The following is a 14,602-nucleotide window of genomic DNA, read 5'->3' on the forward strand; positions in this document are numbered from 1 at the left end:
ACATCCCACTGTCCCAGGCTCCATCACCCCAGGTCTACAAAGGAGCCATAGAGGAGGCAGCAGATGGGGCGCCACGTCAGCAGTGTATAACCATTCTGCTCTGGCCCAGGGCAAGGCACAGATGTCAGGGTGACAGCACATTCTGCCTTCCTCTCTATGCAAAATACTCTGCTTGACTTCACATTCTAATTGTGCTGATTCTAGACAGGAAAGGCTGCAATACAGGAGGTCCAAGGAGACACTTCAGTAGGCACTGGAGTTAGGACACCGACCCCCACCTGCTGCCCCCATTTGTACAGGGGAAGAGGCAAAGACCCCTAGGAAGAGAGTATTTTGCCTCATTCTGGTATGTAACATAAAGATTGCACTCACAGTATAGGAAAAACAATCTAACGCAGAATGGTAAAAGCCAGTACCCAGAGAAGACTTCCTGTGCCAGGAATTATGTCTGGCTCTTCCATGAACAGTATGACTTAAATCTCTTACAGGAAGCTCAGGATGGTTCAGTTGGTAAAATTTCTGCTGCATAAGCATGAGGACCTGAATCCCATGGCCAGCACACAGGTAAACAAGCAGGTGTGGTAGACACGTTTGTAATGCCGGCAGGGGTGGTGCCGGTCGCCCTTGTAACCCCAGCAGTTGGGAAGTGGAGTGCGGTGTCGATAGTCAGGTGACCGACCAGGCTCAGGTACCAGTGAGAAATTGTCTCAGAAAGAAAGACGGACAACTACTAGAGAACAATACCAGAGTTTGACCTCTGGCTTCCACACCCACGTGTACAAATACACATCTGTACATACATGAACATGTACACATACCTCCTCCAACCCCACACTATCGTGTGGTGCACATCCTATTACTTCTAGTGGTGAACGAAGGAAACTGAAGCACACACAGGGTACCAGCAGACACAGGATTTAAAACCAGATGGAGCAAGAAGACACTTGCCACAGAGAAGGCAGCAGATGTGTCTGTAACTTATAATCTTAACAAGAATGTTCTAGTCTAATACATCTTCACTGTACCAGAAACACCAAAACAACTCAAAACCAAAACAAACACACCCCTCTCCTTTAACTGAGTTAAGTTGTCCAAGAAAAGTTACTTCCTCCTGAGTAGATCTCGCAAAGCCTGAACAGGAGGCTGAGGTAAACTGTAACAATGCAAACAAGGGAGACCAGCCATCAGCTACCGTCATACAACATGACACACACACACACACACACACACACACACACACACTACAGTCTGGGGGAAGGGTCTGGTCAGTATCCAGGAAAACCTGTGAACAAATGAGTAGGTCATGAGCTACAGCTGGAGTTGGACAAATGATCACCATGGTGACGTCAGCAGCGTAGAGAAGAGAGGCCTGCTCTCCCTAAGTGGGTAGCAGGGCAGGACACTGCCAACACATCAACAGTGCTCTCTACAGAACAAAAGGAAATGTTTTCAGGGAAGGATACAAGCTAAAAATAGCTCACTCGCTTACAGATTTCCAAAAGTCAGCCATGCTGCGCCTCTGTGAACCCTTCGGGCAACATCATTTAAATATTTTTCACATGAGAAAAAAAGAAATCCTACAAAATTCAGGAGCTCAATTTCCACCAAACAAGGAAGCTCCCTAGCAAAGGATCCCATAGTCAACACACACACAGAGAAAAGGAGACTTTGGCTCTGAGGGTGAGGGGGCCTCAGGACGGTGGGGTGGGTGGCTGCTTTGGAACTCGATACCAACTATACCCCACTTCCCAGACTTAGAGTAATTCTCTACTTAGTTCTCAGCATGATCAGTTTGGGGGTGTTAAAAATAATGACAGCTAGCAATGTTCATCTATCTCCCAGATAATGTTTTCATTACAGGAGCCTAAAAAACAGTTAGCTTAGATTTCTGCTTGGATGGGAATTTTTGAGAGAAAAAGCTACCTAATGAGAATTTTCTGTTTTTTTTTTTTTTTTAAAGATTCATTTTATGCACATGGGTGTTTTGTCTGCACGTATGTACACAAGCATGCATGTCTGGTGTCTGTGGAGGCTAGTACAGGGGTAGGTTCTGGAGCTAGAGGTACAGACGGTTATGAGCTGTCATGTGGGTGCGAGGAACTGAACCTGGGTCCTCCCCAAGAGCAGCTTTTTAAAAACTACTGAGCTGCCTCTCTAGCCCTAAATATGAGTCTTTGGTTTACTATCTCCCAAATAGACATTAGGATGTCTAAAATATATTCCATTGCAGATTCACAACGTGTGTCTTGCTGATGTAGAGATTAACTTTTAAACTTACACAGCAGAGTAAAATGACACAAACTTAACTAAATTTGTTATGTGAATTCTTGTAACACTTAAGGTCAAAGTATTATGGGTTACTGTTGTTTAATTAAGAGACTAACTCCTTTTACAGGTTACAACTACGGGTCATTTTTATGATAATAAATTCCAAGGCAAAGCAAAGACAACTGTTGGAATGAGTAAGTACAGCATGCCCAGGAAAAGTGACAGGAGAAGGGACCTTGGCTGACCCAAGTGACCTACTGTTGATTTAATAGCATGTAGTCACATCTGAATTTGTCTGATCTACCCCACATCTACAGCTAATGGAGAAGTTCATGTAATGAAGCAAGGCACTAAAGAACAGGTAGCCTCTGTCTACTAGGCTTTCCTATACTAGATGGGTAAGAGGCCATGGTTTTATTTTCCAACATATCTAGTCATCACTAGAACATAGCAGTAACAAAGAAGACATGAGAAACAGTTCATCTTTTCGTAGTCTTTACAGCAGTCCTGCAGTTCAACAGGTCAGTGACTAAGGACAGGAAGAAACACAATGTGGAAGTCTTGAATGTCTCAATGAACTTCATGGGCTTGCCTTCAGGGTACTATGTTGTCCTAACTAGGCACTTATTTAAACTGCTCCTTTTCAGATGAAAACAAATAAAAGTTCCACTTAATCTTGACCTCCGAGGTCAGAGAGAACCTGGATCACTGATGCCCACCGGCCCAGCACATGCCCAGGGCAGTCCTGCTCATGGTCTGACGACAGAGGCAGTGAGAAGAACGTGCGGCTGGAGAACCCAACTCAGGAACTCAAAGACGACTTCTCTTAGGCTCCACCTGACCTAGGCCCAGGCTCATGTCTTTTCACTTTGTCCTTCAAGTGCATAACATTTAATTTGTCACCTCTCTTGACTGTATTAGCAGTTCAACTTTTAGATTCTTTGCCTTTCATGCCCTTGAATCCTAAAAATTCAAGACACTATCAACTTCTTATTTTGAATTTCATCCTAGCATTCTTTATATATTGTGCAGAGGAGATAATAATTCTGCTTTAAAAAAAAAATCACCTGATCATTTTTCGTCTTCAAAAAAAAAATTACTAAAAATAAAATAACGCAGGGGCCGGAGAGATTGGTTGAGTGGTTAAGAGAACCGACTCACTGTTCTTCCAGAAGACCAGAGTGCAGTTCCCAGGACTGTTCTGAAGGCTCACAATACCTGTAACTCTAGCTCCAAGGGATCTGATGCCCTCTTCTGGCTTCCACTGGCATCCATAATCATAAAGACAGACACATAAAAGTAATCTTTCTTTAAAAAAAGCTAATAATTGTACATAAAAACCGTAGTGAACAAAAGAAATATGCAAATCTCCAAACACATATTATACACATGCACATATTATACACACGCACATATTATACACATGCACATATTATATACATGCACATATTATACACATGCACATTTTGGTTTATGTTAGCATTTATTCTGTATTAACATATATGTATGTACTTATGCATGGATACATAAAACAAAATAACAATAAAAGAGGGATCCTCAATAAAATCATGTCTGGCTTCAAAGCCACACACTTTAAAAGTCCACAGGGTCATGTGAAACTGGAGACACTCACACTCTGCACCCCCCCCCCCCCCCCCCCCCGCAGCACACCGTCCGATAACTGACCCATACATGAGGACTGTGTGTGGGAGAGCCAGCTCAGATCACAGGCAGCACAGCTGGCAGAGAAGACAGCAGGGCGGCTGGAGCACGCTGGGCTGCTAATACAAGAGCCTTGTCACTTAGAAAACTAGAGAAGCAATGCTGGGGTCACCTGCGGGAGAGCCGTGCAGAGGACGCAGTGCTGTGCTGGTGACACTCTGAAGGTTCAGGCTGCTCTGGCTTCTGCTTCGCTTCTTTTGAGTTTCTGAGACAATGGCTTGCTACACAGCTCAAGCTGATCACAAACTTACTACGGAGATCTTTCTGCCTCAGCCTTGGGAGTGCTGGGACTACAGGTGTCTGACACCTTACACAGCTCCATTTTATTTCTTTCCTGCCCAGTATGTACCTGTCTTGAGTCCTGGTTGCTCTGACCAAGCAATTATATCCAACCGAGTAATCATATCGTAATTTTAGTTTGAAGATAAAGTATCTCTGCTTCTCTACAACTAATGCTCTACTACCCCAGCAGAGTCAGTAGCTCATTCTGTTTTGCTTCTGGAATCAAACTTGAAGCAATTAGAGACCATCACAGCAAGGCAAAGGTCCTGACTGACGTGGAGCCTTCCATAGCCTTACGCTCGCAGACCCTCTGAATGTGCACCCATGTGTTTTCTTGAACCTCATGGTCACGGTCTGCTCCCTCTTGCACTTCTAAAATGACTGAGTTACATAGGACGTTATGGAAATAATAAAAAATATCAAAAGATAAACAAAAGATACTCTATTGCAGGATAAAATACTAGCCAGGAGGTGGTGCCGCATACCTTTAAGCCCAGTGCTCAGCACTGAGGCAGAGACAGGTGGCTCTCTGAATTCAAGCCCAGCCTGGTCTACACAGTGAGCTCCAGGACAGCCAGGGCTACACAGAGAAACCCTGTCTCAAGCCCCGACTGCCCCCTCCAAAAAAAAAAAAAAAAAAAAAAAAAAGAAAAAAGAAAAATAAATACTAAAAATTGTTACTGTCTCCATTTTATTTTAGTTTTGTATTTCAAAATGGGGGTCTCACTACATAGCTCTGGTTGTCCTGGAACTCACAATGTAGATCAAGCTGGCTCTGAACTCACAGAGATTCAACTGCCTCCATCTACTGAGAACTGGAATTAAAGGTGTCTACCATTATGCCAGACTTGTCCCCATTTTATGACTAGAGATATGGGAGGGTTTGAAAAGGCCAAATCACATTTCTTTTTCTTGGATGGGACACATGGGATTAAACCTGGCCCTATATATTTTAATCTTCCCTGATAGAATCTGTTTCTCTAAAGTGTTATATAATTCAAATATTTAGAAAAAAAAAAACAAACCAATGGTGTTACTTTACAGCCTATTTCAGGTCACGTCATTTGAAGTTTGTCTGACTATAGCCCTTTCACTTTTAATTAAGGCTTTATTGTGATTCTGATGTTTATTAAAATAATTATTTCTTTATAGTTCAAAGCTCATTGCTGCTTTTAGCACACAACCAGAGACATCAGCATGAATGAAAACCTATGGGAAGCAGTACTCTGACTTCCGCACAAGTTCAGAGGGCCAGGGATGACAGAGAGCACAACCCACGAAGCAGGAACAGATACTGGCAAGGCCTCTGCTGATTGATATCTTCCAAATTACTGACCTGGCAGTTCACACACAAAACCACAGTGAAACTCAGGTCCCTAATGACAACACAGTAAACAGTGAACTAGGGCATCCACATGCCTGAAAACTGGAAGTTCCTGCACAAGCATTTAAATACAGCCATGACACGCTCCGCTCCAATGAGCGCCTCTGGCCCTCCAACCTCCAGACTGACAGTGCAGAATCCAAACAACAAGGTGTCATATCTTAAATCCAATTCAGAAGTTATTAGTGAACACAGAAGTTATGCATTTTACTCAACTGCCATCTGTTTGAGATCAGTACAAAAGGTTTCTAAACTTAAAAGCAGCAAATACACAGATCTGTGTGTACAAAAGGTATTGGTTACTGGTTCTAAGCATGAACACCTCAACACTCCACTCTAAGAGGACCATGCACAGGACAGTATCTGCACACTCATCCAAAGGACAATTCTGTTCATGAATGGTTAGCCAGAGTTCTAAGAATGGAAGGGAATTGGTTGGTTTAAGAGAGATGGCAGTGGTCAGAAGCACTGGGTTTTTTCCCAGAGGACCCAGGTTCATTTTCTGGCATCCACAAGTGGCTACAACCATCTGTAAGTCTAGCTCTAGCAGTCCTAACGCCCTCCTCTGGCGTCCTTAGGCACCAGGCACACAAGTGATAAGACAGGAAAATACCGGACTGGGTTAGTATTAGACATCAAGTTACATACGAAGCAGCTTATGTCAGTTATGTATCAGTTTTCAAATGTCAGGAAAGTATTTTCCAGTGCTAGTGATCCTCAAAGGATCAAAAGTGATGCCAAGTCCCATGAACAGCAGAGCTGTGGAGAGCTGTGAAGAACACAGGGTGAGCGCAGATACCGAGGATGTACTAGGGTTGTGCCTCAAGCGTCTACATCAGGAACAGAAAACCCTGGCAGATAACTATTATTTTAGTAAGTGTGATTCAGACACTGAATTACTTTGTTGTAAACTGCTAGCCATCAGTCAACATTGAGCAGTAACCTGAGGAATTAGGAGTTCTAAACTTGTGGTTCATTACTTTTTTGGTTGTATAGGATGTGTGTGTAGGGGGTTGGGGTCCTCCTATAAGTTTTTAGAATTCGCCTTACAACATGAATCTAAGGAGGTTTTATAGAGCTGTATTCAGCCTAAAATAAACAAGACTGGAGAGATGGTTAAAAGCACTTACAATGGACCCAGGTTTGAGTCCCAGCACGTACATGGCAATTCACAGATGTCTGCAACTCCAGTCCCGGGGATCTGCTGACCTTTTCTGGCTTCCATGAGTATTATGTACACTTGGTATACATACATACATACATACATACATACATACATACATACACACTTCTGTTTCCCAGTGTGTGTGTGTTAGGAATTGAATCCAAGGTCATGAGGATGTTATACACACCACTTCAAAGTCATGGCAATCCTCCTGCTTCAGTCTCATGCATGCTGGCATGTTTACAGGTGTGACCACTACAGGTAGCCCTAGGCCTTTTTGTGTTTCCTTACCAAAAACAAAACAAAACAAACCCAAACACCAGAATAACAGATAATTTGTTGAAAAAACTAGTTTTGAATAATTTATTTTGCCTATATAACTGAGTATGTGTGTATGATATGTAACCATGTGTATAGATGGAAAAAAATAGTACCAGTGGATGAACCCAGAGATTCTAAATTTAGAAAACGGTCTCTTAATTTCTACCAATATATTTAAAACATTAGGTTAAGTGACTAGAGGCTAATAATGTAAATGATGGTTAAATAGTAACGAGTTTGTAACATAAAACCAAAAATATTTTGGTTCTATTAAGTGGTTAAATGAATTGCATTCAGTTGAGAGAAAATATCATTCATTCATTCATTCATTGATTTACTTTTGTTGTGCTGCTGGTAGAACCCAGGGTGGTAGAGGACTTGCTGGCATAGCCTGGATTTAACAAACGTCTGTGAGAACACGAAGCAGAGCTCACACATCACCCCCGAGCACCCGAGACTGCAGCAGGAAGACCTTGTGTTCAGGGTCAGCTGGGCTACACATTATCAGATTTTTGTTTCAAAAGATAAAAACGAAAAGAAAACCGAACCCCTTCCTAGCCCAGGGAGACAGCACAGCTGCTGAGTAAGCATGAGGGCTTGAGCTCCAGCCCCAGATTCTACTTTACATGCCAGCAAATGGTGGGTTCCTGGAATGGGGTCCTGGGGCTGCTGGTCAGCCTGTTTAACCTGACTAGTGAGCCCCAGGGCTCAGAGACCAAGGCGGACAGTTCCTGAAGAACATTACACGCTGACCTCTGGCCACCACACACATGAACATGGTCATTTATTTATTTGTTTACTTGTTCATTTGTGTTAGACTCTCATGAAGCCTGAGGTGGCCTTGAATTTGCTATGTAGTCAAAGCTAGTCTTGAACTCCTGATCTTCCTTTCCTCTTTCCAGTGCACGGTTACAATTAGCATACCACCACTCCGAGTTCTGCATGGCTGTTACTTGTGATTTTAACTTGAGGTTACTCAGCAGTAGAAAAGGAATAAAGGTTCAGAGGTTGGAAGCCACTGCCGTTTCTCCACAAACAGCTACACTACAAGACCTTTCATTAGTGGACTAAGGTCAGAGTGGAAGCGCAGTGTGAGAGGGTGTGACAAGGAAGCTGTGCCTCTGCACATTGCACACTTCTCCAACCTATCAGGCCACGACTCTGCACATTGCACACTTCTCCAACCTATCAGGCCACGAGAGAGACCTGACAGCAGCCAAAAGGAAAGAAGCAACTGGAAATAACTGATGGTTTTGTCAGGAAGCAAACCCTGCTTACCTGCGCGCAGATCTGATGCATGACATGGCCGAACTCATGGAAGTAAGTTCGCACTTCGTCGTGCCTCAGGAGAGACGGCCGACCTGATGCAGGCTGAGAGAAGTTGACCACCAGTGCGGCCACAGACATCATCCGACTGCCATCAGGGAGAAGGCAGCCTGGCTGGAGGCCAAAGCAGGCGGCATGGTTGTATTTTCCTTCCCTGGGAGACAGACACAGAACTGTGAAATGGATACTATTCTTCAGCAAAACAAACATGTCATGTCTTCTAGGCATTAAGTCAGACTTGACACCAGAAGACATTTTCTTGGTCCCTCCTCCCTGACCCCTGCATGAGTCTGGGTAGATGCTGGACACCACAGTAATAGGAGATTTCAGCCAAATACTAAAGATCGGTGCTGGTCTAGATACAACATGGAATCACGGGCTGCACACAAGGGACAAGCAGTATCACCTGCAGTATCAAATCTTTTGCAGGAAAAGGATGAGGATGGGCAGACACTCCTGAGCCAGCATTAGTCAGGGAAAGGCTACAAAGCATCACTTAGATGCTTTTTTCACTTGTCTCCTACAGACTAAGGCCTTAATACCACAGGAGGAGACCCTTCTGTTCTTAGAGCTGTGTAAACCCACTGCTCTTGGGGAACAGAGCAGAAAAAAAAAAAAAAAAAGCCTTGACTGGGCAGAAATACAGATGTGTTCAAACCTACAGCTGTAGATGATGTAGGACCAGTGCCTGGGACCCATTTTTAAGACACAGGACAGAGGCTACCCTGATTAAGGGTGACACTGGCCAGGTGTGGTGACACACACCAGTGATCCCAGGTATCCGGGAGTTGAGTTCAGTCTGGAGTGTCTCAGGAAAAAATGAACAAAATCAAGAAGCAACAAAGCAGGGACTGATGCTGGATCAGAGATTTCCCACAGGGAACAAACCATAGCAGCCCGCTCCGTGTAGAGCGTGGATAAAGACCTGCTTGGGACAGTGAGAAGTGGAAGAGACTCATGAAAAACTTTGGCAAATCAATTCTAGACACAATCTAGAACAAGGGCAAATCTGCAGCACACAAAGGGTTAAATCCAGGCAATGGTAGCTCTGGAACTTACCTAACTACTAAATGAACCAATACCCCATATGAAAAGCCTAGCAGAAGTAAATGTGGGACCAGTTTTAGACATAAAGTTAACCAGTCTTCACCCCAATCAATCTGTGACAAAGACAAAGATGCAAAGGCAACAGGGGACCATACTCACAGCATACGGATGCTAAAGCTAGTGAGTACCTTTGAGATAAGGTAACCGGATTAAGGATGCAGAAAGATTTGGGTGCTATGTACAGCCAGCTGGATAATTCTGGCAGATTTGGAAACTGCAACTGCAGCATCTGGGAATTCAGTGAGCTCATGGGTATTCTTGGAAGATCTGAGTGAACTGGAAATGTATAAACAGGACAAGAGAAAAACACTGCATTCTCACTCTGCTATTTTATTTATTGTTTGGTAGACTGTAAGATGCTGTATGTACTTGGTGAGAGAGCTAAGTGAGCGCCAATGTACTGTGGAAGCAATAAGTAAATATTCCTGCTAACAATCTCAGGAGATTCTGCTGTTTCTGTTTTTCAATTAAAGACGTTCTGCTAATTCTTAAATCCTCAGAGAGGCTTTACTCTTTTTTTGCTTTTTACTTATAATTTATCTTAAAATTATTTTATTATTTATGGGCATGTTTATGTCCCGTGCACAGGTGCCTATGTAGAGAATCGTAAGTGCTTGTGAGCTGCTGATGTGGGCACTGAGAACTGAGCTGTGTGCGTACAGTGCCCACATGGCCAGAAAAGGGAGTCAGATGCCCTGGGACTCGAGTTGTAGATGGGCGAGGGCAGCCATTGGCTAATTTCTGATCATCTCTCCAGCCCTTTTATGGTGATTCACATCTTTATTCTCAGCACACAGGAGGCAGAGGCAGGAGAATCTCTGTGAGTTCAAGGCCAGTCTGGACTGGATAGTGAGCTTCATGATAGCCAGGGCTGCACAAAGAAATCCTGTTTAAAACAACACAAGGACAACCCTAAACAAATAAAACAAACAAATATTCATTTAGTTACTTTAATAATTATCTCGATTCTGAGATGTCTTTTCATGTTATATTTATAAAGTGATAGAGACTAAAAGTTCTTCCCTTGCAGTTAGTTTCATGTAAGAATCATACGATTTTGACTGTTTAAGATTCTCAGTATTTGATGAATAAAAATAAAATATGTTTTAAAAAAGAAAACCACAAGCCTTTAGAGGGTCTGCTCCGAGCCCTGCTTTGGATAGACAATAAAACGTTCCCTGTACTTCATCTTCATGCAAAGACGATGACAGAAATGAGCAGAAGTTTGGTCATTATCCTTACAAGAGATAACCCTGTGTTTTCCATAACTTTTCTGGTATCAACAACCAGATCTCTAATATAGAAGACAAGTAAGTATATTGGCAGAGACGTGGTGGATGGGAGGATTCGGAAGTATGTTAAGAGACAGCATGTGTGTGTATACATGTGTGTGTGTGTGTGTGTGTGTGTGTGTGTGAGAAGGTCAGAGTCAGTCATTTTTTACTATGGCTTCTGGGAATCAAACTTACGTTGTAAAACTCGGTGGCAAGCACCTTTACCCACTGAGCTATCACTGGCCCTCCTGTCACTTTTCCAAAAAGCTTTGGGATAGCCTAGGTGCTTAAGGACACCTGTGCCACCAAATGGATCACACTTCAGCCTCTTTCTGAGCCAGGGTATTACCCACGACCCTCTAATGAAGGAGGGAGGGCCACAATTCTTTTTGGCCTATTTGTAATGGGTTAGTAATTGCAAAAGAATGGGTTTGTTTTACAAAGTAGCCTTAGGAGAAAAAGATCTAAATCTTTTGTGTCTGATGGAACATTTGGAGTTGATAGTTACATACTTTAAACATTAATATTTGAAATTTTATCCCTGACTAAATGTTTGAGAAATGTGCATGAACAGTTCTCAGTGCATAAACATTGCTATAAAGGGCTCAGAAGAACGGACATCTCATAGAGGTTATGTTGGTTGAGCATTTGGACTCATTAGACTTAACAGCAAACATTTTACTATTTCTACTATGTCATGATGGTCCCCAAACAGATGAGAAAAATCTTCACAGAGCGTAGAGGACTGACTAGAAGACAGATATCTATACAATAAACATTTTGGGGGCAATTTTAGATTCAGTAAATGAAGTAGACGGTGATGTTAGCTAATACTTATTGAAGACTTTATATGGGCTGGGTGTTCAGATGTCCTGTCTAGGCTGGCACATGTATGCACATGTGCACCACACACTTACAAATGTATACTTTTTTAAAAAAAGAACTCAGCTATGTGCTGTGCAGTTTTCTAAACAATATGAAAGCAATCAGCCAATGTAATCTTCACAATAATCCACAAAACCAGGGCTCCAAAGCACCCCCATCTTTCAGGAGACGGAACAGCAAAGCTGCAGAACTTGTCTAGAGAGGGATGAAGGTAGACATTCTGACTTCAGAGCCTACTTTTTTTGTTGTTGGCTTTTCTGTGTAGCTCTGTAGACCAAGCTGGCCTTAAACTAAGAGACCCACCTGCCTCTGCCTACTGAATGCTGAGATTAAAGACCTGTGCCACCACAGCTTGGTGACAGCCCACATGTTAACCCCTGTACATGGAGGCAATGTTCGAGGCTGAGTCAATCGGTACCTTGGGTAGAGGTCCAGGTAGAACTGCCCTAGCACTTCTCCCGTAGCTTTATCCTTCACCGTGTAAAGTGAAACACTCTTATTCCAAACATGAGCATCGGCCACTTGTTCAAATGAAAGTCCCAGCAGCTCCTGGTAGATGCTTAGCAAGCCTTCAGTGACCACCTCAATGGGAAAGTACTCCTTGAGGGACTCCTGGTCCACGGAGTACTTGAGCTCCTCTGTCTGTGTCATGTAGTAATGGAGGTCCCATGCATTGATCTTCCCATCGTATTCAAAGCCTCGCTCTTCGCATTCCTTCTTCTTCAAGCTCAGAATAAACTCCCGTTCTGCCTCACCCAAGGGTTTTAGTTTCTGGCTTAAATCATCTATGAGGGAAATGGCTGAGTTAGTGGTGCATCCTTTGGAGCAAGTGTTTTCATAAGTACTGCCAGTTTTGCACATGATCAGTCAGAGGAAACAGCACAGGAGAAAAAGAGCTGGAGGGGGCAGAGCTTTCTCTTCAGAGACTTAGTTGATAACTCTTTTGCTTTATCTTTCATACCACCAAAACCCAGCCATAATTTCCTTCTAATAGCAGCAACGAGGAAGCTTACCTCAAGAGTTCTGACCCAGGGATATTATAATTCAGAACAAAGCAATGTTAACATTAAGCATGTGCATGAATGTATACATGTGTGTGTGTGTGTGTATATGTGTGTGTGTCTGTCTGTGTATTTCTTAGCAAGGCTGTGTTACTAAAACAACTAACTTCTGTGACATGCAGGCAACATCATTTAGAAACTGCTCTGTTTGTTTGAACATGGGGTTGGCCTGCAGTCCACAGCTCCATTCTGAAGATAAGGATTTGGAGAGCAGTTCTAGACTTTAGATTTAGATTTAGGAGAAATCAATAGTCAAAACTTATATACTGTAGTCAAATTCTGGTTATTTGCTTTTTAAAAAGGATAATTACATGAGTAAGCTCTTTTGCATTTCTTTTCACAATGTGTTAACTATGTGAAGAAACCATGTGAAGACAGGCAGCATAAGGCCAGCCAGAGAGGGAGCTAAAGTTAATAGAATAGTTGCGAGGGAGACATCTCAGCAGAGGCAGTTAGCACTACAGAAAGCATTCTCAGCAAGACCGCCAAGTCCCCAAGCCAAGCCGCTCTCATGGACAATGTGCCTCCGGTTTTACATCAGCCACCTGTGCACGCCTCTGCTCCTCCTACCAGCGGAGACCCCAAGGAAATACTTTGTCCTGCTGTTTCTGTGCTTCTAGCATTTCGCATACCACCGTCTACTCCCAATAAAAGGGAGTTATTCCAAAGGTCTCATAAGGCACAAGTTAATTATAGGATGTTTTTGATGGAACACACGTTTCTGAGTTATATATGATTCAACCATATATACATAAGTAAACCATGGCTATTGAGAAGACACTGGAGTAAATTTCGGACTAAAAGCTGAATTCTTAACCAATTTTTCATCAGTTTATTTTCACTCATAGGGTCTCACACTGTGGCTCTCTGGTACTTGCTACATGACCCAGGTTAGACTCAGATTTATGGCATCCTTCTGTCTGAGCCTCCGGACTGCCTGGATTACAGATGTGTTCTGTCACGGCTAATTTTAACCCATTATTAATCAGTTCCAACTTGATTCCACTAATAAAAGATTATTAAAGCTAAATACTTTATTGTTGGAAGAGAACAAAGTAATTTTAATATCATTTTCGAGTTTGTGCTAGCATATACCTTTAATATCAGTTCTTGGAGATAAAAGCACATGTCTGTATATACTCTGTGTGCATATGTGCTCACACGTATGGGTTGGTGCACTTGTACATGTATGTTAATATGTGGTATCTTCCTCAATCATTCTACGTCTTGTTTATTGAAGCACGGTCTCCCACTTGAACCTGTGCTTGTTAACTGTCTAGCCTAGCTTGCCTGCTTACGCTAAGGATGCCCTGACTCTGGCTCCAAGTTCAGCGATGTTGGGTGGCCCGTGCCAGCCTGGCCTTTGCACAGCTGTAGGGATTGTTTTCAGAGCAGCCGCTCTGTTCACTGTTGTTTTCCTGTACCATGGCTGGTCTGGCACTCACAATGGAGACAGGCTGGCCCTGAACTCAGAGATCTTTCTGCATTCTGGGGTTAAAGGTATGTGCCACCAAGCACAGGAAACCCTGGTTTTAAGAAACTTAATGAAAAAAAGACCTAAAATGAATGTGACGGTAGTAATTAGTTTTAATTCTGTATTACATTTATCTATTAAAAGACGGACTTTGGTAGGTAAAGTTCCAGTTTTTTTTAAATGTATGCTGTTTTCATTTTATGCCATATCTTTAGCTTATTTCATACAAATCTCTCAGTAGCCAGAGTATACAGGATTAAATACACAGTGGCAGTAAACAGAGGCAATGAGCTAACAGTCAGCCCATCCACACTGGTCACATGTAAAAATTAC

General features: G+C 42.8%; 1 protein-coding gene across 1 annotated transcript in view; it reads right to left on the minus strand.

Annotated features, from left to right (window-relative positions):
• Window positions 1-14,602, minus strand: part of NLN (neurolysin) — an 82,414-nt gene that overhangs the window by 13,600 nt on the left and 54,212 nt on the right. The window contains exons 8-9 of the mRNA XM_080933563.1: window positions 12,153-12,519; window positions 8,421-8,622 (exon numbers count right to left, since the gene is read on the minus strand). Coding sequence (XP_080789689.1) covers window positions 8,421-8,622; window positions 12,153-12,519 — 569 coding nt within the window. The remainder of the gene's footprint in view (window positions 1-8,420; window positions 8,623-12,152; window positions 12,520-14,602) is intronic.

The sequence above is a fragment of the Micromys minutus genome (assembly GCF_963924665.1).
Source record: "Micromys minutus genome assembly, chromosome: 20".
Taxonomy (NCBI): Eukaryota; Metazoa; Chordata; class Mammalia; order Rodentia; family Muridae; genus Micromys; species Micromys minutus.